Genomic DNA, 27,854 nt, shown 5'->3' on the forward strand with positions numbered 1-27,854 from the left:
TCTCATGCCAATAAAGCCCTTTGAATTGAATTGAATATAGGTGTTGGAAAAGGTTAATCATCAAGATTTTACATTGTCAGGTCTTCTAGGAAAAGCATCAGGCAAAGCCTACCATTATATTATTAAGTACATAAGAACTACCCACTTAGTGAATAGAATAGGAGTTTTGGTTTTATTGTATTGGTTTGCTGTGCAAATCCCTAGTACTACACAGTCCAGTTGGTGGCGGTAATGCACCTTGAAAGGTATGCCAACCGCCAAAAAACCTGAAAGAAGAAGAAGTAGAAGAAGAAGAAGAAGAAGAACGCGCGAGGATTTGTTTTGGTTGTATTTTAGTAGCGCGGCCGCTAGAAAGCTAACAGAGGTTGTTGCAACCGGTAAACAGAAAAATACATCATATTTTACTCTGTTGATCCTTTCTGTAATCCAATGCAGGCACGACAGGAGAATTATGCCACCACGGTATGTGAAAGCAATGTCATAGGCGATCTAGTTTTGACTGTCACTCTTAATAATGTCCAGTGACTCCAGTCAGTGTCAGTGTAATGTAGCAGAGCAATGTTGCATGTATAGCTCCGTTTGGAACCTCAATATCTATCTCACTTTAGTTTATCTCATCTCGGAGCTAAAGCGCGTGTTGAACTTGTGACTCTGAAGAACCAGTCCAGAACTATTTGTATTTGTCATGTTAAGCATCCATCGCGAAAACACACATTACAGTTAGGAGGAGTCGAGGAGAAGTGATTAATTGATTGATTGAAATATGTATTAACAGTTTGCAGAATTACAGTACATTTCCATTCCAGACACGTGCTCGTTACGTCTGGCGAGATCAAGACTAGCCTAAGATTTATAGACTCGTACGTAGATGTATTTATCGATTCTGACATTTTAAATCTCAATGTCGGAATCGATAAATACATAAACGAGCGTCTAAATCTTAGGCTAGAATCGCTAGATCAAGACAGAAGACTATCGATTTTGACAAAATGTCTTTCTTGATCAAGTTTCAGTCCACGAAGCGAACCCCTTATATATTTATAACATGCAGTCATCCACGTTGTGTACACACACACACACACACACACACACACACACACACACACACACACACACACACTGTTTGACATTTTTTAACTATAGAGAGTATGCGCATGCTTAAAGTGAATGGCACATCGAGCGGCAAAGCAACAGGAAAAGTGAGTTTAACATTGTTTAATGTTGTTTAATGCAATCAGATAGGACTTTTCTGTTTGGTGTATGGGCTGTCAAGGCCAGAAAGTAGTTTTTTGCCACTCATTAGGCATTCCTGCATAACTTCCGGGTTTGATGATGATGTCACACGCATATACCCTCTATTTGTTTTGTCTCCACCGGCCAAAGGCATGGGTATCTGAATCCCCCCCCCCCCCCCCTTTTTCCCTCACTGTATATTTTTTGTTTATTTTCCCTTTTTACCTCCATTATGATGAATTCCTGTTCTGTTCTTGTCTATATAGAAGTGTCTATTTGTACGTCTCTAAATGTTTTGATGAATTGAACATGGTGGACCCTCTTGTAAACAAGTGTAATGCTTAATTGGATCGTCCACTCACAGTTAACAGCCTTTGTATTGAGTTTGTGCTTGAAATGTACTGTAATTCTGCATAAATATTTCAATCAATCAAAAAGTATTGGGTAGAGACGTGTGTGTGTGTGTGTGTGTGTGTGTGTGTGTGTGTGTGTGTGTGTGTGTGTGTGTGTGTGTGTGTGTGTGTGTGTGTGTGTGTGTGTGTGCGCAGCTGATCTCTGCCATCGTTGGCTTGTTTTACATTATCTTGTATTCATTGATGGATAGGTACTAGTATCCTATACATTGTTGCATGTGTATTTATGTTAACTTTGTCATTGCAGGTTGCATCTCTAGCTACATTTTAGACTAAAATGGAGTAGAGTTCATTCATTATGTGGCATGGAGTCACCTTCAAAAATGATGTTTGACACATTCAAACATAGAATATGGGAAGGTAGGTAAATTCTTTAACCATATTGATATAGGCTGCATTACACCACAAGCTAGCTCTGGTCCATAGCTCTTAACGCATTAGAGCTATGGCCCAGAGCTAACCATTGCAACACATCTCACATCATAAAGGTGACAAGTCTGGTTATGTTTATGTTTACATATATATGACGGTATTCATTCTTTTTCAATGCAGAATTAGGACCACTGGATCCAAATTGGTTTGATGAACTGTCACTTCAAGCTTGCACCAACGATGGAAATATTTGTGAGAAAGCACCATTATGGGCTGCTAATCATGATGGAACGTTCAAAACACTGTTTGAGAAAAGTACAATGGACAGTCAGCTGTTTTCTACCCCCAAGATTTTTAGGCACTGTAGACCACTCTGGCCTGAAAGAGAGGATGAGAAACGTATTTATTCTGAGCAAGGTAACGTTGATAAAGGTTAATTTAGAAACAATTCATGCTCTAATGTCTGAAGTCACTTTAGAGTTAAATTACTTCCTTTTTAATTGGCTCTCTATTGCTTAATCACATTGTAGGCTATAGTTGTGTCCTTTGAAGAACTTTAAAGTTAATTGTACCTCAGAATAATCTGTCCTGTAATATGATATAATTTAATCTGTGGCTGTGATGTTTCTTAGAGAAAGAAACTCTGCCATGGACCAGCCCTTGTTTGTTCAGAACCTCAAAAGACGGGTAAGTAGTAAGTACAGGTCCCAGAGTTACATGGAGAGTGAACCTAGAATAGCATTCTAGAACTGTTTCCCACATTACAAAAAAAATAATAGTTTGTGTTTTCAGCTTCTGTTTCACTAGTAGTTGTATTGTGATTTTGAAGTTTTTAGCCCCACTAGTGGTGCGGCTCTAACAATTGCTATGTCAGTCCTTCCATCCATCCAACATCCTAAACAGCATAGCTATTGGCTCAATTGCCACGGAGAGGATGGCCTTTCCTCTAGTGCACAGGCTAGAAATTCCACAAAACTAGTTTGATGTGGCCTAGTGCCACATATAGGCTCTGGCCTGACAGCGCATCGCATGTACGAGTCCCGTTCATGACGACCTTTGCTGCATGTCTCTCCCCTTCTCTCTCTCACTCTTTCCTGTCTGTCTTCACTGTAACTATCAATCAATAAAGGCACAACAGCCAAAAACAAAAAATAGTTTGATAAGATTGCATTGGAATCTTCTGTACTCTTTCTTGCTCCCCAGATGATGGTCTTTCCTCTAGTTCCTCAGAAATCTCCCAGTTTTGCACATGCTATCTTAAAACCTAATGGAAACATAATTCATTCAGTAACGAATAACGATAAACCCTATTGATTTTGGGGACCTCTCACTATGCCTTTTGTTCTCAGTGTGTCAGTCACCACCAAGTCAGATGAATACCTGCAACTTCAGGACAATATTGGTAAGCAAACAGTTTATTTATTAACTTCCTTCTGCTGACAATATTAAAATCCAATACATTGTTAAGTATTTGTTTCTTTTTTTTATTTTTGGCTTCTCATTTGTATAGAATTCATTGATACACCAAACAAGTCTGCAGTAAGTGTATTTTAGTTTTTCTTCTGATGTTGATTATATTTATTTAAGCATGATATGTAGTGCTTGAATGTGAAGTATGCTATGCAGTGACAATACTTTTGTCTTCCTAATACTGATTTATTTTGCTGGAATTATGAAGGTTGCCTATGCCAAACACATATCTGAAAGTCTTGGTGCACAACTTAATCCCGACATGTCATGGACAAGTTCATTGAATACACCAACAGCCATGCCATCCACCCTTATTTTATGTAAGTACATGCTGTATATAAGATTACCTTATCAGACAGTATTGTCAGTCGTTTGTATGTTATGTTTACAGTATGTATTCTATTAAAGTATAATTGTTTTCATTTCCACAGCTAAACCAGAAGATATTCCAGTGAGTCTGACTGCAGAAAAGAATGTTGTTGTAAGTTACTCTTTTCTTCAATGAACACACTGTATTTATTCCTACGGTTTTCAGAATGCTACTTGTGACAGGTTCAGTTGTAGGACAGTTGTAGGGGCGACTGTGGCTCAAGAGGTAGAGCAGGTCGTCCAATGATCCATGGGTCGGCGGTTCGAATCCCGGCTCCTCCTGTCTACATGTCGAAGTGTCCTTGGGCAAGACACTGAACCCCAAATTGCTCCCGATGTGCTGGTTGGTACCTTGCATGGCTTCCGCCGCAATCGGTGTATGAATGTGTGTGTGAATGGGTGAATGTAATGCACAATCTATGTAAAGCGCCTTGGATAAAGGCGCTATATAAATGCACCATTTACCATTTACCATTTTAGGACAGACGACAGCCAGCTTTCAAGATCACAAGGTTCTTTATTTTCACCAGTAGCCATACAGGATCACACACGCTGCTTGCCATGATATGGTACTATATCTCACGATCCTGTAGCTACAAAACGAATTCACAGGGGAGAGATCGCATTCTTCTGTCTGGATAGTGGCTCTACCTGAATCTTTATGGAAAATGACCGATTTAAATAGTTGTGACTCGATTTCCTCGATGCACAACAGTTGCGCAGCTACACCCAGCTCTGAGTCCAGTTATAGTTTATTAGTTTGACTCAGGCCAGGTGTGACTGCTTAAATCACTCATTCTCCATCTCACACTGCTAAATGTGTTGTAATGTGTTTGTATGTATAATAATGCATTCTAATTGACCCGTCTGTCAATTGTGTTTTGAATGCTTAAATATTCCATTACTCCCTGTTTCAAACTACTACAGATGTTTATTTTTTTTAAATACTGTTTATTTCAAAAGCTTCAACTTGTGTGTGTGATAAGAAGTGATACTTATTTTCTTTTCCTTCCTTAGTTGGTGCGGAATCTTTTCCCCTCTCTCTCAAATGTGTCCAGTGATCTAATGCAGTCACCTACAAAGGGTGGTCATCCCACTGTTACACAAGGTAAGGGGTGTTTTTTTCCTAGATTATAACAATTAGAATGTAGGCATTTAGCAGATGCTCTTAATCCAGAGCGATTTACAGTAAACCAGGACAACACAAGGTAATACAATAAACCAAGAACCTATAATCAGTAAAGTAGAATATAAAAAAAGACAATCTGTACATTGAAACTATACACACAATAGGATGCCGGGTCTAAAAAAATAACCTGGCATCTGTCTACACTCTACATAACATGCAATCTAAATTACATTTTAGCCTTTGCATAAGGTTTCAAGGCTGTCGAGGCCAGGGCAAGTCTTATGGCAACTGCTACGGGCTAAGGTGGAGTGTGAAGTGGTGAGTCTTCAGATTACATCGGAAGATTGGGAGTGAGTCTGCAGTTATAATTGCAATGGGGAGTTTGTTCCACAGTTTGGAAGTAAGAAGGGAGAAGAGTCTGGGACGTAGGATGTGGAGCGTTTTAGAGAAGGTTCTGACAGCTTCTCTGTGTTAGCTGATCTGAGTGAGTGGGTTGTAGGTTTGGATGTATGAGAAATTGAGAATGGTACAAGTTCAACAGCACTAGATATAAAGTAAATAATGCAGTTTATAGTTGCCGCAACTATAAACTTTATAGGGACGCAATAAAACAACGACCTCTGCATCCACGGGATGCACTACTGTACTGTTTTTTATTCTAGTTTATTTTGCTAGCTTTAGTTATAATAATAATTTCTTCTGTTTTCTACATGAATATAACCACATTATAACCATATAAAATGAAATGGGAGTTAAATGCTGCAATTTGTAGAAATGGCAAAATATGACTCCTAACGTCATTGAAGTGGGACTCATAAAATGTCCCTGGGACTCATCTAAAAGACCATCCCTGCATCCCGGGACTCATTACATTGAAAACCTATTTACATCATTATCGTTGCTAGTCACCGTTACTTTAAAATACATAGTGTGAAACTTTATATTGTCTCTTAGCAGCTGTTAACATTAGTCAGTTTGTACATGGTACCTTTTAAAAAGGCATTCAAATTGTCTGCAATGTTCCAATGCTTTATTCGTCTTGTTATCAGCAGCTGAATGTCATGAAGAAGATCAGGTCAGAAAGTCAACTGATTCTCAGCCTGAGTCTTCACTAGACGAGAGTGGCAGTGACTGGAAGATGACAGTACCAGATGCTATTGAAGATGTAGAACTTCGCCGCACTGTGGAGAGTGTTCTTGACGGAGCTGAAAATGTACTCTCCATGTTCTTCTCAAACAGTAGTTCAGCTTTGCGAAGAGTCAAAACTAAGGACAGAATAAAGCGGAAACAAAACATCTCAACAAATGAAAATGGCTGCACAACAACAAATACATTGACAACAAAACATGTGGCGACTAGTGAAGACATTGCTGAGCGAAGAACAAAACCTGATGTGAAAACTGGGAATATTCAGTGGACTCCAATTAGCTTGTCTGATATTTCAGAGTGTGCAATGAATACATCTTGCTGTGTTAACGATTCTTCTAAACGGCTGGAATCCAGAATTGTAACAGAACAACCTGGAAGTGAATCAGGTCCTGGCCAACTAGTCACACCATCGTTTATAAAGTCCCACTCCAATAAGAAGAGAAGATTTGTTTATACTGTTCCAAGGTCTAGTTCCAGAGAAGAAGGGAATGAGAGGGCTGCACAGCGATCAACTGGTATGTTTGCATGTTCCTATTATCTACTAGACAGCTAAATCATACAGATTGTGTAATGCATGCCTGGAAAGATATTTGTTCGTATGCTATGCTTTGATATAGTCACTTGCTATCAACAGATGGGATTCCTTTCTTACATAACCTGTGCCCTTAATTTTAGGACAAGAGTTCAAAGAGAAGGAATTAGAAAACGTCCCTGATGAAGCACAATATTGTGACAACAAAATCTATGATGGAAAGAATCCAGGACAAAACCTGACAAATAAGACTGAAGATAGTCTCGTTTCCAAATTACCAGTGAAAGGACAGGATATTGATATGTCACAGCTTTGCAGAGCTTTTGCACAAGACTTCAGTCAAATGTCAGATTCTGATAAAGTGGGCAGCATAGAAGAAGACAAAAATGGCTTCTCTGCATCAGCTTGTTTGTCAGCACTGAAACACAAGAAAAAAAGCCTGTTGACTAGACAAGAGTCTGGTCTAAGGGGAATTTCCCATTGTCTTGAATCTAATCACATCAGTAATGAATGGGATATGGCTAGTGACAGTGGGATTCAATCTGCTGTTGCCGTTGTCACTCAAGTTACTGGATCATCATATGTTCTTCCGAGCTCAACGAAAAATGCTGAAAGTCAACAATTGGATGCTGGCACCGAAAAAAAACAGCACACAAAGAATACATCCATACAGCTAACCTATACTGGAAATACAGTAATTGATCAAAGCAACTTTTCTGAACAGAATGGTAAAGTTCACCCAAGTATCCCACGGCAATTAACAGTTTGTCCTTCTGCAAATATACCAGGATTTAAAACGGCTTCAAATAGAGGAATAAACATTTCTACAGTCGATCTTGACAGAGCCAAGAGCCTATTTAAAGACATTGTGGATGAAAGCCTTCTGGATAATGACACAACCACATGTAACTTTAATACTGGAAACAACATTGGCAAGTCAAATCACGTATCGGTGTCTGATGGCTCATTAATAAAAGCAAATTCTCTTTTCCAAGAATGTGATCAAATTGAGGACCAGAAGCGTCATACAGAGAGAACAAACCACTTCACCAGGCCAATTCAGGCACCGCCACCAATACATGGTGGCTTTCAGACGGCCAGTGGCAAAGGAGTAACCATTTCAACTAGGGCCCTTCAGAAAGCAAAAACCCTGTTGAATGAATGTGATGAAGATCAAGATAAAAAGACAATAAAACCAAACATTCCAGCTGATGAGCCACCACTGAGAAATTGTGGCTTTCACACAGCCAGTGGCAAAGGTTTAGCAATTTCAACTACTGCCCTTCACAAAGCAAAAGCCATGTTTAGTGAATGTGAGGAATTTGAGACCATTAAGAAAAATACAGAAGATAGCTGTAAATTGACCAATAATGGTGAAAGCCTTCTGGATAATGACACAACCAAATGTAACTTTAATACTGGAAACAACATTGGCAAGTCAAATCACCCACCCTCTTCAAATGCAAAGTTTGGGGATTTCCAATGTTCTTTGACAGCTTCACAGAAAGCTGATGTCACAGATCTATGCTGTTTTTTGGAAGAGGCCGATAGCCAATTTGAATTTACCCAGTTTAGACCTGTTAAGATAAGCCTACATTCTGAAAACAAAGCCCCTCCTCCCCAGCAAGTGGACAAAGAATTGGATCCTGATTTTCTCATCGGCATAGATTTTGATGAGAGTTTAAACTCTGACGTTGAAAAGAACCTGATGACCCCTGATAAAATGCCTTCTAATCCTGTTGACAAGAACAAATGTAAAGCACCCTGCAGTACAAGCAAATTCAACCATGCAGTGAAACAGGAAAAAGTTTCTATTTCTAAACCTGAAGGAAAAGCTGGTGTTGTCTCAGCTAATATCACAACAGATGATTTTGACATGGGTGGAAATAGTTTATCCTTTAAAACTGCTGATGGAAATGCTCAGCGAGTTTCAAAGAATTCTCTGCAGAAAGCAAAAGCCTTATTTGCTAATTTAGAGGAGAATCCTGTGATCATTCCAGGCCCCGGTGTTTCTTCTGATATTGTGTCTGCAAATTGTGAACACCCTCAGCCGTCACCTGACAGGCTCGAAGAGGATTTTGCAATCAAAACCAAACATCACATTGAAGAAGATATTGTCTCAACATCAGATATTTCTACTGGAGAAAGAAATGAAGTCAGATTTTCAAATGTGGCAGAATCACAATTTCAGACAAGTTCTTCAAGTTCTCGACAAATGCCAAGTATTCAACTTAATAAACGTACTGAAAGAAATAAACTTGTAAATGTCAAAATCAGCACAGCTCCATTCGATGGACAGAAAAGTGGATTCCAGATGGCTAATGGAAAGGATGTTACAATATCAGCCAAAGCAATCCAAGATGCAAATGCTTTCTTCAAAGACTGCAATGTCATGGAAAGTGAAGATTGTGGCTCAGCAAAACGCATGAAGAAACTAACAAAATCTGTGACTGGAAGTGGTATCGATAAGGATTGCAACAGTAGTTTTAAATCGGCTCAAGTGATAAGAGACATTTTAGAAAAGCCAATCGATGGATGCTTTAGAATTCAAGCTGTGGATATTGGTCCAGTGGCAAATGATACAATACTGCTTCATGAGGAAGAACTGTTAAAGAATGCCGGCCCTAAGAATCCTGTGGATGTTATCAGTGCTTGTTCTAGCCGTGGAAATCCATCTTTGATAGCAAAGCCACTCTCTGCCCTCACGTGTACCACATCAAATAAAGCTGATAATGTAATGGGTGAATTGACTATTGATAGTGGATTTACTACAGCCAGTGGGAAGAACGTATCGGTGTCTGATGGCTCATTAATAAAAGCAAATTCTCTTTTCCAAGAATGTGATCAAATTGAGGACCAGAAGCGTCATACAGAGAGAACAAACCACTTCACCAGGCCAATTCAGGCACCGCCACCAATACATGGTGGCTTTCAGACAGCCAGTGGCAAAGGAGTAACAATTTCAACTAGGGCCCTTCAGAAAGCAAAAACCCTGTTGAATGAATGTGATGAAGATCAAGATAAAAAGACAATAAAACCAAACCACATTCCAGCTGATGAGCCACCACTGAGAAATTGTGGCTTTCACACAGCCAGTGGCAAAGGTTTAGCAATTTCAACTACTGCCCTTCACAAAGCAAAGGCCATGTTTAGTGAATGTGAGGAATTTGAGACCATTAAGAAAAATACAGAAGATAGCTTTGAATTGACCAATAATGGTGACAGAAGTACAGCCAATGGAAGGTCCAACAGTCCTGTGGCAAAGGCAAAACCTATTTTACAGGAAGCTAATTCATTTGAAGACCAAATCCTAAAATCAGATGCTATTAGAACTAGTAATTTTACCAGGACAATTCAGGCACCGCCACCAAGAAATTGTGGCTTTCAGACCGCCAGTGGAAAGGGAGTTACAGTTTCAACTACGGCCCTTCAGAAAGCAAAAGCCATGTTGAGTGTGTATGACCAGCTGGAAGAGGGAAAAAAGGAAAATACAAAGGTGAAGACTAGCATCGAACATGTACCTGTAAACATTGCAGTTGATCCATTGCCAAAAAATGGTGGCTTTCAAACCGCTAGTGGCAAGGGCGTAATCATTTCAACTTCAGCTCTTCAGAAAGCAAAAGCCCTGCTGAGTGAGTGTGATGAATTAAGGCCATCTAACATTCCAACTGATGAGCCACCAAGGAATTGTGGCTTTCACACAGCCAGTGGAAAAGGTATAGTGATTTCAGTTACTGCCCTTCACAAAGCAAAAGCCCTGCTGAGTGAATGTGCAGAAGATGAGAATATTAAGAAAAATACAGAAGATAAGAATATCACCAGTGTATTGGCCAGTAACGGTGATGTAAGTACAGCCAGTGGAAAGAAAGGATATGTGTCCAGTAATGCACTGACAAAACAAATGTCCTGTTTACATGAATGTGATCAATTTGAGGACCAAAACCAAAAATCAGATGCTCTGAGAACCAGGCCAATTCAGGCACCACCACTAAGAAATGTTGGCTTTCAAACGGCTAGTGGCAAAGGAGTTGCAATTTCAACTAAGGCCCTTCAGAAAGCAAAAGCCCTGTTGAGTGAGAATGACAAGTTGGAGGATTACAATACAGAAACTGGGATCAATACTGTACAACCTGTTTCAATGGATCACCCAACACCAAATAATGATGGCTTTCAGACAGCCAGTGGCAAAGGAGTAGGGATTTCACCCATAGCCCTTCAGAGAGCAAAAAACCTGTTCAATGAATTTGAGGAAATTCAGCATGAAAAAGAAATTATAACAATCAATCCTAAGATTCAAACACACAATCTGACATCAAGAAATGATGGCCCTTTTATTGCTAGTGGTAAGCAACTAAATTCAGCTGAGGCTCTAGAAAACTGTAATGATCTTTTCAATGGTGGAATTACAAAGATCCCAGCCATTTCGCAAACAAAGAAGACTGGCATGAACCTTGATGTGCAAAACAAGAGAGAGGAAATCAACTGTGGTTTCACAACTGCAAGGGGTATAAAAGTCCATGTCTCAGAAAAAGATCTGTTCAAGGCAAGGAACCTTCTAAATGATTCCGCAAACATGGATGTATTGGAAGAAGTCTCCACTTCAGCTCTTTCCACTACCGGTGAGAAAAATAAATATTTTCAACATACCACTTTTGAAGAAGTTAAATCTTGTGTCACTCAAAACCATAAGACTGACCATGTGAAAAGAGCTTGCAGAGATCCAGGAATGAGTAGTAGCAAAGGCTCTGTGGCATTCAAAGAACCATCCACGTGTAACAAGGTCCCAGTCACCCCATTAGAGGACTATCTTCATGATAGTAGTCATGATGGCCTGGAACAGATAAGGTCTCATACCTTTTGTGCCTCTCTTACACATGAACGACACATGCAAGTGAAAAAAGGAACAGTGGAAGTCTGTGAAAAGGTTACACATCCGTCCCCAAGTGCAAGGGGGTCTCCAGTGCTTAACTTCGGTTCACTTGGTGGCTGTACTATAACCCAGCAGAGATATTTTGCGCAGGAAGCCATAGATTGCGCTAAGGCCTTATTAGAAGACGAAGAAGTAGCTGACCAGGATCTCACCAAAGTTCCAAAGAAGATTCCAGTGCAAGGATGCAGTAAAGGACCTGCACTAGAGAGAAGTGACAGAGCGAAAAGATCAGCAGAAGATATAAATGGTAAGTGGGAATACTTCAATTAGGTAATGTTGAATAAAACTGAATAACTACATCGGAAATCTAATTATTTTACAGGTGTACAGTATGTAGCATGGCCACTAACAAATTAATGTTATTGTTCCACTGTATTCTAGGAGGTGATCCTCCATTGAAAAGACGGCTGTTGGCAGAATTTGACAGAACAGTAGATGGCCCAAAAGTGTCAGCACTCTATCCAGCAAAAAGTGGCCCTAATGGTAAATCACTGTAAAACATTGTTTGACTTTGAATGCGGCAATACTTATTTTCTGCAATGGTCAAGAGGTGCATGCACATCCACAAATTTCAACGGGTGCAGGAATCAAAAGAATAACTAGGAAAGGAAAGAGGAGATCCGCACACCATTTTAAAAGCTCACAAAACAATTTATTGACAACAGAGCGGAAAACAAAACGTTTCGGACCCAGGGGCCTTCGTGAGGTATGATACCTGACGAAGGCCCCTGAGGCCGAAACATTGTATTGTTTTCCGCTCTGTTGTCAATAAATTGTTTTGGGAGCTTTTAATACTTCTTTTCTGATCATTGATTTGTTTGTGTATTAAGGTGAAACAAAGGACAGACGGGTTTTCAAATATACTACCCCTCTTCATCCAAGTATCACTATGCCATACAGGTAAGCCCTCTGAAATAGGGAACAAGTCCTGTTGAAAAATGCACAAAAAACTAAATGGAAACTATTTGCATATACTGTATATCTTTATCTCATAGAGATGGCAAGAGCAGTGCAGATTCCAGGTTGCATAAGGCAGAACCTCAGCCAACAAAACCATCTTCAATCCCTGGAGACATAAAACCTACAAATTTCAAAATGGCCTTGTTTGTTCCCCCGTTCCAGAAGAATGTGAGGACAGGGTCACAAGTGCCACAGGGCGAGAAAAAAACATCTGCAGTGTTTGTCCCTCCATTCAAAAAACAAAGGACTAGTGTCCAGGACAGCTCACCTACGCTAAACTATGAGGAAAGCAAACATAACCTTTGTGGAACACCTAAGACTAATATGTTTGTTCCACCTGCAAAAAAATCACAAATTCCTACAAAAGTGACTGAAAATGAGAACGGAGAAGCCATTCCGACAGTGGTCTCAGAGGAGGTTGAAACTGCGGATGGTCTTAAGAGCCTTTCTTCTAACAATGAGATAAAAGAGGATGCTGCAGAGGAGTCAGTTTCCAAGGACATCGTATCTGGAAACCAAGGTAACCTTTTAAATATGAATATAATACATTACCATGCAATGTCATATATTAAAAACATATTTAACATTGTTTTTGGCACTGTATTAACAGACATAGCCCAGAGTCTCCAGAGCTTAGAGCTTGCACGGGATATGCAGGATATGAGAATCAGGAAGAAAAAGCGTCGGAACATTCGACCAATACCAGGGAGTTTATTCTTGGCTAAGACCTCGGGAGTGGACAGGATTAATTTGAGAGATGCAGTAAATGGATGGGCTCCTGCCAAACACACACAACAACAGGTATGGTATGGGTAAACTTTCAACACACATGGGCTTTCCCAGTCGTACTAGCTATACTAAAAGGACCACTTCACCACTTTTCAACCTATCTTCATATAATAGGTCCTCACTAATAATCATGAAAAAAAAAAAGAATCTACTCTGTCTGTGTCTCATAGGAGGGCTGTGGGCAGTTCAGAAACCGTCAGTGACATCATCGATGGGGAATCCAAGCTAATAGAATAGCGAAAATGTTAGCCATCGTTATAATAATCTAAACATTTTTGTAAAAGAAATCTTGTTTAAAAAATAATCTGCCTAATGATGATTGGCTGGAGGACGGTTTCTAAACTGCCCACAGCCCTCCTATGAGACACAGACTGAGTAGAAAATAATCGTGCCATTTTATCATGATTATTAGTGAGGACCTATTATATGAAGATAGGTTGAAAAGTGGTGAAGTGGTCCTTTAAAGTTTGATATTGACACATTGTGTTATTCTACTGCTTTTTGTAAAAACGGGATTCCATTTTCTCAACAATTTACGAAAGTGTGTTGTTTTTTCAGCTGTATGTCTGTGGAGTGCATCGGCATGTTTCTGAGATTACCAGTGAGAACGCAGAGTCTTTTCGCTTTCGTTGCCGGCAGTTCTTTCAACAGCAGGTTTTCATAGATGGAGATGGTGTCCAAATTGCGGATGGGGGATGGCTGATCCCCAGGAGTGATGGAACTACAGGGAAAGACGAGTTCTACAAGTATTGAATCTATTGATCCCGTTTTAGTTTTTAAAATGAATACAATTTTGCAGTATTTGTGGTTTGAGCAAAATGTTTGATAAATCGGATATAGTCTGATGAATGTGGATGCCAACTATTAGAAGTTGCAGTTTCCACCTAACTTTGGTTCTGTGTCTTACATTTTCCAGAGCATTGTGTGACACCCCAGGTGTGGATCCCAAGCTGATCAGTGAGGAGTGGGTGTACAATCACTACCGGTGGATAGTGTGGAAGCAGGCCTCAATGGAGAGGTCTTTTCCAACAACAATGGGTAGCCTCTGTCTCACCCCAGAGCAGGTTCTCCTCCAACTCAAATACAGGTATATAACTAAGATTGAAATGTCCAGTTGAATTTGATAATCTGATTAGATTAATCTTTTGCACTAAAATATGTGTAAAAAGCAACAAAGGTGTTTTTTTGTATTGCACAAGCACAGAATCACTATGAAGGACATACAGGAATTGGTCCTGGTTAAGGGTGCCACACTGCCACATGAAACCCACATAGGAAAATACCAAATTACAAGACAAGCCATGTGTAAACCCTGGTTGTTCTTGGATATACTTGTCTGCGTTGTCCCAGGTATGATGTGGAAGTGGACCATAGCCGAAGGCCAGCTCTGAGGAAAATTATGGAAAGAGATGACACGTCAGCCAAAACCTTGGTTCTCTGTGTCTGTGGTGTAGTCTCCAGGGGTCAGGACCCAACCAGACACAGTCGAAATGACGTTGATGTCCCACAAGGGGCTGAATCCAAGGTCGAACCCCCATTTGCAATAGTTTGGCTCACAGATGGCTGGTATGCTATTAAAGCGCAGGTGGATGTTCCGCTGACTGTCATGCTCCACAAGGGTCAGCTGGTGATTGGTGGGAAGCTGATCATCCATGGAGCCGAGTTGGTAGGATCTCAAGATGCCTGCTCCCCTCTAGAGGCACCTGAATCTCTCATGATGAAGGTAATGTAAAACATCAAAAGCAAACCACAAGTTGAATGTATCAACACATTCTCCCACAAGAAATCATTTGTTATTCATTCTTGTTTTCAGATTTGTGCCAATAGTTGCAGACCAGCACGATGGGATACCAAGCTGGGATTCCACCGTGATCCTCGGCCATTCCTGCTTCATATTTCCTCTTTGTACAGCAATGGAGGACCTGTTGGATGTGTGGACATTGTCGTGTTAAGAAGCTACCCCACCCTGGTGTGTAGATTACTTGAATCTGATCTTTTCAGAAAAAATCACACCTGTGTGAAGTGAGGGGCGCTCTTATCATCGTACATCATCATGCATCATCTCATACTGGCCAATCAGAATGCCTGTTTAAATTTACATCATATTTGGCGGACATTTGACCTAATTTCTCCATTCATTGTCAATGGCAAATATTGAGACATGTGGGGTCAAAAGCTGCGCCCCTCAAAAATATATACCATATATATTATATATTGTCCTTTTTTGTTTTTGCAGTGGATGGAAAAGAAGCCTGATGGAGGATTTGTCTTCCGCTCAGACCGTGCTGAGGAGAAAGAGGCCAGACGCTTTAACAGCAGCCAGCAGAAAGCCATGGAGATCCTCTTTGCCAAGATTCAGGCTGAATTTGAATCATCAGAGAATGGTATGACTTGTCTTTTAATTTAATAAGTAAAATACAGGTCAAAATGAAATGGCTGTTTAGAGGTTGTGGTCTTCCAGGTAATGGCAGATCTTGTGGCAGAAGACTGAGGAAGACACTCAGCCACCAGGATATTAAGAGTCTGCAGGATGGAGAGGAACTACATGAAGCAGTGGAGAATGACCCTGTCTACTTGGAGGTGATATGACACTTTCCTTTCTCCCTCTCGTGTGTAGATGCATTCAGTTACTGAGGTTCTTTTGTTGTGTTCTTGTCTTTACCAGGGCCATCTGAGTGAACAACAGCTAGAGTCTCTAAATGCCTACAGGTGTGCTCTGGCAGAGAAGAAGCAGGCTGGACTGCAGGAGCGGTACCGCCGTGCCCTAGAAGATGCACAAGAGGGCCAGGGCGGCTGTCCCAAACGAGACGTTACCCCCGTATGGAAGCTATGCATCGCAGACTCCAGGGACCAATTAGGCAGCAATGGTGTGTCTTAATATATCTGTGCATCTATATTATATAATTATTTTTATGTTTGTGTGTGGCCCTTGGTTATGCAATATGGGTGGCTCCTGAGCGGAGCTGCCGCTTGGAAAATATAATGTCCATTGTAGTTGTAGCATATACTTCGTGAAATAAGAATATGGTTGGGACCAGTACTGCTGTCAGAAGTAGGTGTAGTGGTAGAAGGAATTTGCATTGAAATCATAAAGAACCCAGGAGACTGAAAATTATGCTTAATATGATATTATTATTGAAAAACAAAAGTAAAACAAACAACAACAATCAATCAGATAAACAAAGTAAATTCAGGTCGAGGTCAGAGTCAATTGTTCAGCTTCAATTGTTCAAAGTCAAGGTCAGAGGGGTAATGTGTGAGGCAGTGTTTTGAGTGTATGGAGTAGTTATGGGGGGGGAAGTGTGTGTTTGAGTGCGTTTCAGGTTCTTGGACTTAGCTCGCCATTGTATTCGTCTTCATCATCATCATTCATGGTTTCATGGAGTAAGGGGAAAAACCTGGCCTGAATACAAAAAGGCCAAATTAAATATCTTGTAAAAATAATAATCAAAGTAGCATACAAATCAAACATTTACAAATGTCAAATCAAATAGTTCATCAAAAACATCAAATGAAAATAACCAAACAAAACAATTCAAACATTTCAAACAAACAATAAACTCACCAATTCAGTCAATTCAATTCAGTGCAGGTGCATCCAGCTCATCGGTTCACCAGTGTGTATTGAGGTCTAAAACCAATGTTGATCAGTGTTAATATAGAGTTTGGTAATAAAGATTGGTAAATAGTAAAATGTTTGTAGAGGGGATACAGACCTGCCACAGCCAGTGATGTGCACCTCTCTGACTGAGACAAAAGTGCTGTGCTTTATACTAGGGTGTGGTGGTGATTGCTGATTGCTGATTTCAAACTGGTGTGACTGAGTGAGTGAGTGAGTGATCGGTGTGATGAGCTGTGACCTGATGCAGATGGCACCGTGACCATACAAAACAGGGATGCAAATACAGACAATACAGACAATTATAAACCTGGGTTACATCCTCCCCCCTTAAATCCATGCACGTCCCGTTGCATGTTACACGACATGGATTTGTGGGTTGGGGAAGGAACTAGGCACACCCCTATCACTCAATGCATCAGTGTATGCTGTAGACAAACTTTGAAATAAAGATTGAACAACATTTATCAAAGGGTTGCCCAACTGAGAATATTGAAACCTTTTAGGCGCTTGTCGGCTTCTATCTGAACGCCTAAGTGAACTCTCAGCGTCAGGTTGAGTTGTAATGACTGTAGGTTCAGTGGATTTGTCCATTTCAGGTTCCTCGGATATTTCTCCTTCCGGTAAGTTTGCATTTGGTAAGTTTCCATCCAGTGAGTTTCCATCGGGTTCAATATTGATAGGTTGGTTTTCCTCCACAGTTTCAGGTAAGTGGGTCCTTCCAGTTATTTCAGGTAAGTGTTCTATTTCCACAGGTTCAGGTAAGTGTGTTTCAACAGTTTCAGGTAAGTGCGTCTCAACGGGTTCCGGTAAATGTTCCATTCCAGCGGATTCAGGTAAGTCCTCCATTTCAGCAGATTCAGGTAAGTCCTCCATTGTACTGTGTTCAGAACATTGCTCCTCAACAGTTGTGCGAGTCTCTGTCTCGCCTCCAGTATTAGAGTTGTGTTCCACAGTGGGCTTAACTGTTGGCTGAACATGGCTTGGTGAAACCCAATAATCGGAATCCTCCTCCGTTGGAAAGTCTGCGTCAACAGGTTCAGTTCCATTGTCACCTGGGTGATGACGGGTTCGTGGCCTACGGACAGAAACAGGCTGAGGGCATTCTTCCTCTGATGTCAAGGGAAGAAACCCACAGGGAAGGAGAAGATCTCTATGTAGGGTGCGTTTCGGCCCATCCTTGTTCTCTGGCCTTACAGTGTATACTGGAAGATCTCCTGCACGACTGACCACAACATAGATATCTGCTTCCCATTTGTCCGCAAGTTTATGTTTCCCACGAATTCGTACATGTCTGACTAGGACTCTGTCCCCTACCTCAAGTTCTGAGGTAGTTATCCGTTTGTCAAAACGAGCTTTGTTTCTTTCTGCCGTTTTGAGGGAATTTCGAGAAGCCAACTGGTAGCTCTCTTCCAATCGGGATTTGAGATTTTGCACATATTGGGAATGAGATTTCTGCTGATCTCCTCTCACAGGTAAGTTGAAAGCTAGATCAACTGGCAGTCGTGGTGAACGTCCAAACATAAGTTCATACGGAGTGAACCCGGTTACTTCATTGCGGGTGCAATTGTAAGCATGAACTAAGGGCTTCACATATTCTCGCCATTTTGATTTTTGCTTATTTTCCAGGGTTCCCAACATATTGAGCAATGTCCGGTTAAACCTTTCAACAGGGTTTCCCCGTGGATGGTACGGAGTTGTGTGACTTTTTTGGATGCCTGAAAATTCACACAATTCTTTGATTAGCTTTGATTCAAAGTCAGGTCCTTGGTCAGTGTGTAACCGTTCAGGTATGCCATAATAGACGATGAAGTTATCCCACAAGCATTTTGCTACAGTTTTAGCTTTTTGGTTGGGAGTGGGAATAGCAAGGGCAAACTTGGTGAAATGGTCAGTTAGTACAAGGATGTCCTTTGTATTGCTGGAATCTGGCTCAAGGCTAAGGAAATCCATGCACACCAATTCAAGAGGGCGTGTTGCTCTTATGTTCACCAAGGGTGCGGCTTTCTCAGGAAGAGCTTTTCTGCGTATACAGCGATCACATGTCTTGATTTTGTGCTCTACAGATGCAGACATTCTGGGCCAATAGAACCTTGTACGGACAAGATCAACAGTACGCTCTATGCCCATATGACCCATGTCATTATGTAAGCTCTGCAAGACAGTTGCACGCAGCTCTTCTGGTAGAACAAGTTGATATGAAATGTGTTCGTTCTCTTGTCTCCTTCGGTACAGGATATCATTTTGCAACTCCAATCTATTCAATTCTCTGAGTAGAAGTGGAAGGTCAGGAAGCTCATTCCTTACAGCTGGAGGAACTTTTTCTCCTGTTTCCAGTTGGAAAATGATTTCACGAAGGCATGGATCAGACCTCTGCTTCTCTTTAAGATCAAGCTGTGATAGAGAAGGAATGACAGGTAAGCCGTGTTGATCCTCTTCAACATAACTGTCAGGAATTGCATCAGCAGAAATTGCCAAAGACTCTACAAGAGTAAAGTCATGGGGGTCATTCAATGTTCTGACCAAGCTACTTTGACAGATGGCATTGACGACATCGGAGGAGACATCTTCAAGGGAGCCATCAGCCAAGTGTTGTTGGGTAAACCGGCTAATGCGATCCCTCTCTTTCTCAGACTGGCCCTCATCCAGATACAGTTCATGTGGTCGCCTGGAGAGACCATCGGCATCAAGATTTTGTTTGCCAGCCCGGTACTGAAGCTTGAAAGAGAATGTAGACAAAGCAGCCAACCATCTGTAACTGGTTGCGTCTAACTTTGCAGAGGTAAGTATGTAGGTAAGGGGATTACTGTCTGTGACTACAGTAAAATGACACCCATACAAGTAATCATGGAGCTTCTCGGTCACACTCCATTTGAGTGCAAGAAACTCTAATTTATGAGCTGGATATCTGGATTCACTACTTGACAGACCCCGACTGGCAAACGCAATAGCTCTCAGTTTCCCATCCTGTTCCTGATATAATGCGGCTCCAAGCCCAGTGGTACTGGCATCAGTATGCAAGATGTATGGCTTCTTGGGGTCTGCAAAACCAAGAACAGGGGCAGTGGTAAGTGTTTCTATGAGTCTCTCGAATGCGTCTTGACAGGTGGGTGTCCATCGATCTCCAAAAGGCTGGTGTGGATTGTGATAGTGATCACTGGTTCCCTTGCCCTTTGTAGTTTTGCGTGAAGGTGGATATCCTCGAGTTAGTTCATTGAGTGGCTTTACTATGTCAGCATACCCCTTTATGAAGCGACGATAGTAGCCCGAGAACCCTAAGAAGGATCTCAACTCTTTCAGGGTTTTAGGAATTGGCCAGGATTTTAAGGCATTCACTTTTTCTGGGTCCGTTTCCACTCCATCTTCTGATACAATATGTCCCAAGTATCGAACTGAGGTTTGGAAGAATTTGCACTTCTCCGGGGACAGTTTTAACCCATATTCTTTCAAACGATTGAGTACTCTCGTCAGTCGAATTTCGTGTTCTTCCAGAGTGTCGGAATAGATGATAAGGTCATCCAAGAATACAAGGACTTCCCTCAGATTTAGGTCTCCCATGCATTTTTCCATCAACCTTTGGAATGTGCTGGGTGCATTGGTCACTCCCTGTGGCATTCGGTTAAACTCCCAGAATCCAAGGGGTGTGACAAAGGCGGTTTTATCCTTGTCAGCGTCATCCATTGCGATCTGGTAGTATCCAGATTTCAAATCCAGCACTGAAAACCATTTGGAGCCTGTTAGTGCTGAAAATGTCTCTTCAAGATTAGGTAGTGCATAGGCATCCTTCACTGTTTGAAGATTGAGTTTTCGATAGTCTATGCACAAACGTACATCGTTGTTTTTCTTCCGCACAACCACAATGGGTGAAGAAAATGGTGATTCAGACTCTCTGATAACACCGGCCTCCAGCAAGTCATTAAGATGTTTGCGTACTGCCTCGATATCTTGGGGATGAATAGGCCTGGCACGATGTTTAAAGGGAGTTTCATCATGGAGTTTAATGCGATGCTTCACCTTGTCTGTGCACCCAAAGTCTAAATCATGAAGAGCAAAGACCTCTGGCATTGCACTGAGCTTGTTGGTGATATGCTCTTTCCACTCTGCAGACAGTGGAGAATCAGCAAAGTTGATGTTCAGCTTCTGCGGGTCTGAGACTGGGGAAGTTGTCACATTGTGTTGTGAAAGAATGCAATGAAAAGCACCAAGTTCTGCGATGACACAGAGCGGGGGAATGGAAATGTCTTGATCAGTTTCATTTGTGACCATTACAGGAACTTTGTAAGGTGCATTTGAAGGAAGAGTGCTGAGACAACTCTTGACACATAGGCCACCAGGTAAGTATGACTGGGTGGGATGCTCTACAATCACCCAGCAATCTGCAGATGGACTATGGACCTTAGCGGAGCCTTCAAGAATGACACTGTGGCATGCAGGAATGACAGTAGGTGTCTTACTGAGCATTCTCACAACTCCAACACTTCCATCTTGGTTCTGTTGTTGCCGTCGTAACTCAAGTGTTTTGAGTACTACTCGGTAACCATACTGACTGGGTTGATGATGTGGTGTCTTGCCACCAAAGTATTTCTCATAGAGTATGTCAAGTGTATTGGTTCCTATGAGAACTGGAGATGGCGTTGGGCGTACCTCTGGAACTACAAGTGCAAGAGTTGGTACATCAATGTCTGTTCCCACAAAGTCTTTTGGGAAACGAACCACCATTTCTATATATCCCAAGTATGGAACAGACTGTCCTGCTGCACCCTCAACCTCCAATAGATCACAGATAGGTTTGAGGGGTTGCTCAGCCAGGTTCTGCTTGTAAAAGGACAGTGGAACTGTGGTTACTTGAGAACCAGTATCCATAAGACAATTGAAATCAATACCAGCAATGTTGACTACTGCTGTGCATCTGGAACCAACTAATCCTTTTGGAAGCTTAGTGACTGAGTTCTTTGCACTTGACATGTTGAGTTTAGCACACAGTTTGCGTTTAGGCTTAGGACATTGAGCCGTTACAGTCCCCGTTCGTCCTACAACAGGAACTGTCTTTAGTTTAACTGGTCACCGGGGTGTTGTTTCTCCCATTTCTGACACTTGGAATTGAATTGCTTCCTTTTCTCCGCCACTAGTTCAGGGTTTGGGTCATTGTCACACTGTGGTCTGATGTGACCATCCTCTCCACACCGGAAACAGTATCCGGGTTTTGGTCTGAGACTTGGTGATTTGGACTGTGAGTATTGCACAGGCTGTTTACCAGTCGTATGTGATTTCTTGCTGTGAGGCTTACTGGTACTAGCTGGCGTTTGAGAGAAGGAGCCTTTAGCTCTCTGTTGGTTAGCTGTTAGCGCTGCTAACTGGGTTTGAATTTCTGCCATTTGCTTTGTGAGGGCTTTCAGTGTAGCACTCATTCCTTTCTCCTCCTCCTCATCACTGTCATCCTTGTCGCTATGGGCAACCTGCCAGTTAGATGCCACTTTCTGTTTCCCAGTACCCAGATGCCGTTTCATGCGCATAGATTTTGCTGCTTCACGATCTTCTTCTGTGCGCAAAAGCAAGAGTAGCTCAGCAAAGGATGGGGGATTTGCTTTCTTGTGTTTCAGCTGAAGCTCTGAAAGAAGAGAATTATCCCAGCACCCTCTACAGAATTGGTTCAGAAGGTGTTTATCTACTTCTGTGACAGGAATGCCACCTCGCTTGACAGTGAGATTCAACGCTACATGAAGACGTTGCAGGTAAGAAGAGGGTTTCTCCGCAGCATCTTGAACAGTATCCATGAATTTGGCATACAGTTCGTCGCCATCTTGGACTGTGCCAAAAGCTGAATCAAGCAGTTGCAGATAAACAACAGGCAAAGTGTCTGGACTCAAGTGCTTCACCATATCTGCAGCTGGAGGTAGAATGCTTTCAAGGATCTTTCTGGATCTCAGAAGATCAGACACAGCAGGATCTTTCATGAGTAAATCAACGCTGAAGCGCCAAGCATCATAGTCAACTTCATGAGAGGGTCTTAGTACCTTGCCGGAAAAGACTCTCAGTCGTTGAAAGGAAACATTGTGTGCATTTTCCTCACTCTTGACTATATGCTCAACAACATACCGCTGGATTCCAGGAGGGTTCAAATCAGGAGCTATAGAAGGACTTGGTTGAGCTGTACCCATTGAGGTGGGTTTGTAAGGTGTTTGGGGTGAAGTTCTCAGCTGCTCTGCTGGTTCCTCAGGTGACTTGCGACTAGCAATGGTTTCACCAATTTGAGACATCATGTCCTTGAGAACTTCATTGTAGTCCTTTCCACTTGCTTGAGACAATGTTTTTAAATCATCTAAGTAGGATTTGGTCTTTGTACTGCCTACACCCTTTGTGTACAAATCAGACAGGTTTTGAATGATGAACGCATTCTCTTTGTCATCCGTAACATGAGAATGTGGCAATAGCGGCTCTAGGGATAGCATAGCAGATCCTGAAGCAAATTCAACAACCAGATAGTGATTAAATTGTGATTCAGTGTCCTTGATTATTTCAGCCCTGTCGATTGCACCATATTGCTTCAGAAAATCCATAACCTCCTCATAATCCTCTGTCTCCACCACTCCATTTATCAACACTGCATTTGGAATTTTGATATTGATACTTTCAAATACCTCCATCTTTAAACCTTAACTTGAGTAAACCTTTAAACTTTATGAAAATCAAAAACCTTCTCCTGGCTGGCTCGCCACAATTATGTAGCATATACTTCGTGAAATAAGAATATGGTTGGGACCAGTACTGCTGTCAGAAGTAGGTGTAGTGGTAGAAGGAATTTGCATTGAAATCATAAAGAACCCAGGAGACTGAAAATTATGCTTAATATGATATTATTATTGAAAAACAAAAGTAAAACAAACAACAACAATCAATCAGATAAACAAAGTAAATTCAGGTCGAGGTCAGAGTCAATTGTTCAGCTTCAATTGTTCAAAGTCAAGGTCAGAGGGGTAATGTGTGAGGCAGTGTTTTGAGTGTATGGAGTAGTTATGGGGGGGGAAGTGTGTGTTTGAGTGCGTTTCAGGTTCTTGGACTTAGCTCGCCATTGTATTCGTCTTCATCATCATCATTCATGGTTTCATGGAGTAAGGGGAAAAACCTGGCCTGAATACAAAAAGGCCAAATTAAATATCTTGTAAAAATAATAATCAAAGTAGCATACAAATCAAACATTTACAAATGTCAAATCAAATAGTTCATCAAAAACATCAAATGAAAATAACCAAACAAAACAATTCAAACATTTCAAACAAACAATAAACTCACCAATTCAGTCAATTCAATTCAGTGCAGGTGCATCCAGCTCATCGGTTCACCAGTGTGTATTGAGGTCTAAAACCAATGTTGATCAGTGTTAATATAGAGTTTGGTAATAAAGATTGGTAAATAGTAAAATGTTTGTAGAGGGGATACAGACCTGCCACAGCCAGTGATGTGCACCTCTCTGACTGAGACAAAAGTGCTGTGCTTTATACTAGGGTGTGGTGGTGATTGCTGATTGCTGATTTCAAACTGGTGTGACTGAGTGAGTGAGTGAGTGATCGGTGTGATGAGCTGTGACCTGATGCAGATGGCACCGTGACCATACAAAACAGGGATGCAAATACAGACAATACAGACAATTATAAACCTGGGTTACATCGTGCTTGGATAAAGTGCTTTGGATAAAGGTGTTGCCTACAGTTTTAAAATTGCAGAGTTTCTTTAGTTTATGTTTCAGATTGATGCTACCTAAAATATTTAATATCTAATCTTGGATACTGGTGAACCCAATTTGAAATGTAGTTTTCTCCTATTTTTAGTTTACCTATTGAACATTTGGCGGCCTTCATTGGATCTTCAGTCTTTGCTGAAAGAGGGTGGCCGATACAGGGTTTATAATCTCACCACTTCTGATGGCAGGAAACGACCTGGCTGTGCATCTGTGCAGCTCACTGTAACCAAGAAAACTCAATTCCAAGACCTGCAGGTACTGTACACATTAAGCCTAGAAGTATAGACACGTAGAATTATTTTATTTTTGTAGGTAACATTATTTATTTATTTATTAGGTCTCTCAGGAATGGTTGTCTGCACATTTCCAACCAAGGACATCAGCCAACATCCTTGACCTACAAAAGACAGATTTCTATCCACTCTGTGGTGAAGTGGATCTCATAGGATATGTCATCTGTATCACAGATGGACAGAGTAGGTGTTTTTAGTTTTGTTTTATTTTCCCCCCAAGAATCTGTTGTCACTGTATTATTTATAAAAAGACTGTGATTGACTAGCCTCTTTTCAATCCAGGTTTCTCTCCTGTGATATATATGGTTGATGGGCAGCTGAACTTTATGAAAGTGCGCTGCTCCAGCAGTTTGGTTCAGTCTGGCATGGAAGACCTGGTGAAGCCACTTGCCCTTTTGGCTCTGAGCAATCTACAACTGAAACCTCAGCCTTCTGCTCCCATTCCGGTCCTGCATGCTGGAGATCAGGCCCTGTTTTCTACAAATCCCAAGGAATCACATCTACAGGAGGCTATCGCCCAGCTCCGAAACCTGGTCCAGGTGCGCTGTAGTGCAACACTTTTAGAACACTGTAATCACTTATATCAGTGCAGTTTCTATCACCTGACCATATCAGAATTCATTAATTGGCACGCCTGAATGATTCCACTTACTATTTCACTTATTTGTAATACGGTTAGTTTGTCGCAGAGCCAAAACGATGTCTGTGTGAAAGGCACAGGCAGCATGGCGGGACGGGTGTGATGAAAAGGTCTTTCTGCATTGAGTCGCTCTTTTGATGGAATACTTTATTAGTCAGAAATGTAAACAGCACAAGGTACAGTCAGACGTTTAGGCTAAAAGGATAACATACCAATGTATTTCTGATCGCACAAACAGATGAGCATGAATCCACCTTTACCTAATTTGCCTGAATTTCACATACTCCCTAAATTCACCCACGGGCGGCTGTGGCTCAGGAGGTAGAGCAGGTCGTCCAATGATCCATGGGTCGGCGGTTCGAATCCCGGCTCCTCCTGTCTACATGTCGAAGTGTCCTTGGGCAAGACACTGAACCCCAAATTGCTCCCGATGTGCTGGTTGGTACCTTGCATGGCTTCCGCTGCAATCGGTGTATGAATGTGTGTGTGAATGGGTGAATGTAATGCACAATCTATGTAAAGCGCCTTGGATAAAGGCGCTATATAAATGCACCATTTACCATTTTACCACATACCTGCAAGAGTACTAATGCCCCACTTAATGAATAGCAGCCCTAAATGAATAGGCCTAGTCTAAATAAACAACACACATCTACCTGTACATGTCCATTTTGTAAAATGCACACGCATGATGCAGTGGAGATGATATTCCGTTATATTGAAATGAAATTTACTGATAAACTGGATCATTTAGATTCTAAAAATGCCTTCTAAATCCTGACCCTAAGTTTTCTGAAAAACTTCAAATATTTATTAAAAAGATGTCTACTATATACAGTACAGTACATATAGTTACGTATAGGGGTTCCCGGTCTAAATGGGATTAACCAAAGGTGACATTTGTAACAATAGCCTGAGACAAGTTACTGTACATAACCCTAATGGTCTCTGCACACTGCTGCGTTTTTCAGATTTTTAGCAGTGTTTTTCCGCCGTTTTTCCGAAAAACGCGTTCAGTCTGCAAGGACCTTAAGGTTTTTAGTTTTTTATTCTTAAACAGTGTACGATTAGATTATAAAAACTGGCAATTTATTTTCCAGGGTCAGGAGGACTTCTTTAAGAATGCAGAGGAGAAACTTTCACACTTCATCCAGTTTGATGGTCTGAGCTCCATCTCATCTCCAGCTTTGCAGCCAAGAACTCCCGGTTATAAAATGGATGCAAGACCAGAGATGAGGACCTGTGTGAGTTTTTAACTTATTCACTCATATTTCTTTGGTGTTCTGAAGTGTTACATCACAATGGAACTAAGATGTTAAGCTTGCATGTGTTTTTATCCTTTATTTGGTTTTTACTGCATGAGCGTTGTCAATGAAGGTGTCTAATGAAAAGAAAAACATTTTGTATATTGCCAGTTCATTTTGCTGAAACTGTTATTGTGTGCATACATGCAGGTGAGATCTCAGCAGCCAAGCAGAAGCTTTGGATCCGTCACGCCTTTGGGAAGGACCCCCGCTTTGGATAAATCTTCAGCAGACAAAGACCCACAAAGTTTGAAGAGAAAGAGGGCTCTGGACTACCTGTCTCATATACCCTCCCCACCACTTCTCTGCCCTGTGGGCACAATGTCTTCTCCTTGTGTCAATAAGACATTCAACCCCCCTCGGAGGTCTGAGACACCCAGCACTTTAAAAACTGTTCAGACACCAGCACGAAAATCTGTCGTCTCACCAGCTGTGGATGAGTGGGTGAATGATGAAGAGCTGGCTATGATTGATACTCAGGCATTGCACAGTGAACCTAGTTTAAGTACCTGATGAAGGCAATACATGGTGTATATATATATATATTATGTCTCTAGGTATGTGTTGTGCACAAACAAACAAGATCTGGTGAAATGACGAGTGAGTGTGAAGGTTCTGTGGTTGTTTTTTCTGGACCAATTAAAGAGATGAGGTCCAGTTGGACTTTTATGCTGAATCATTGTCTTGTCATCTCTACTAGTGTAAATTGGAGTGGAATTGTCAGTCTCACTGGACACAGAATACCTAATTGTTCAGAATTATCTGAACAATTTTCAGATAATTTTGACAATTTTATTTTTCAGAATATAATGTGGGAAAAGGTCTGTTTCAAATCAACGATCTAGAACATTAACAAATGAAGAAATATGAAGAAATACAAAATATTAAACTCAGCATGTACCCAACATGTCCTC

General features: G+C 41.3%; 1 protein-coding gene across 2 annotated transcripts; it reads left to right on the forward strand.

Annotated features, from left to right (window-relative positions):
• The first annotated feature begins 305 nt into the window (after positions 1–305).
• On the forward strand, positions 306–27,616 carry brca2 (BRCA2 DNA repair associated). 2 transcript variants are annotated; one of them, XM_079514821.1, is made up of 27 exons: positions 306–462; positions 1,894–2,006; positions 2,199–2,435; positions 2,651–2,705; positions 3,368–3,420; positions 3,529–3,557; positions 3,697–3,808; positions 3,920–3,969; positions 4,875–4,965; positions 6,036–6,650; positions 6,811–11,844; positions 11,979–12,080; positions 12,428–12,497; positions 12,593–13,077; positions 13,168–13,358; positions 13,905–14,092; positions 14,263–14,433; positions 14,697–15,069; positions 15,160–15,315; positions 15,583–15,730; positions 15,808–15,926; positions 16,012–16,213; positions 24,792–24,958; positions 25,041–25,179; positions 25,279–25,535; positions 26,737–26,880; positions 27,091–27,616. In XM_079514821.1, exons 2-27 carry the CDS (start codon positions 1,952–1,954, stop codon positions 27,451–27,453), a joined length of 9,606 nt encoding a protein of 3,201 aa, XP_079370947.1. In that variant the 5' UTR covers positions 306–462; positions 1,894–1,951; the 3' UTR covers positions 27,454–27,616. The 2 variants fall into 2 exon arrangements, with proteins under 2 accessions (XP_079370947.1, XP_079370948.1); XM_079514822.1 differs by having other exon boundaries at positions 6,039–6,650.
• The last annotated feature ends 238 nt before the right edge of the window (positions 27,617–27,854 follow it).

Source organism: Electrona antarctica (assembly GCF_951216825.1).
Source record: "Electrona antarctica genome assembly, chromosome: 11".
In the NCBI taxonomy this organism is placed as follows: domain Eukaryota; kingdom Metazoa; phylum Chordata; class Actinopteri; order Myctophiformes; family Myctophidae; genus Electrona; species Electrona antarctica.

Excerpts from the sequence above, each read along its gene's own strand:
- brca2 (XM_079514821.1), top strand. The coding sequence starts at position 1,952 with ATGGAGTCACCTTCAAAAATGATGTTTGACACATTCAAACATAGAATA. Across the intron at positions 4,966-6,035 it reads TCATCCCACTGTTACACAAG|CAGCTGAATGTCATGAAGAA; the intron begins GTAAGGGGTGTT and ends TCTTGTTATCAG. Across the intron at positions 12,498-12,592 it reads AGTATCACTATGCCATACAG|AGATGGCAAGAGCAGTGCAG; the intron begins GTAAGCCCTCTG and ends TTTATCTCATAG.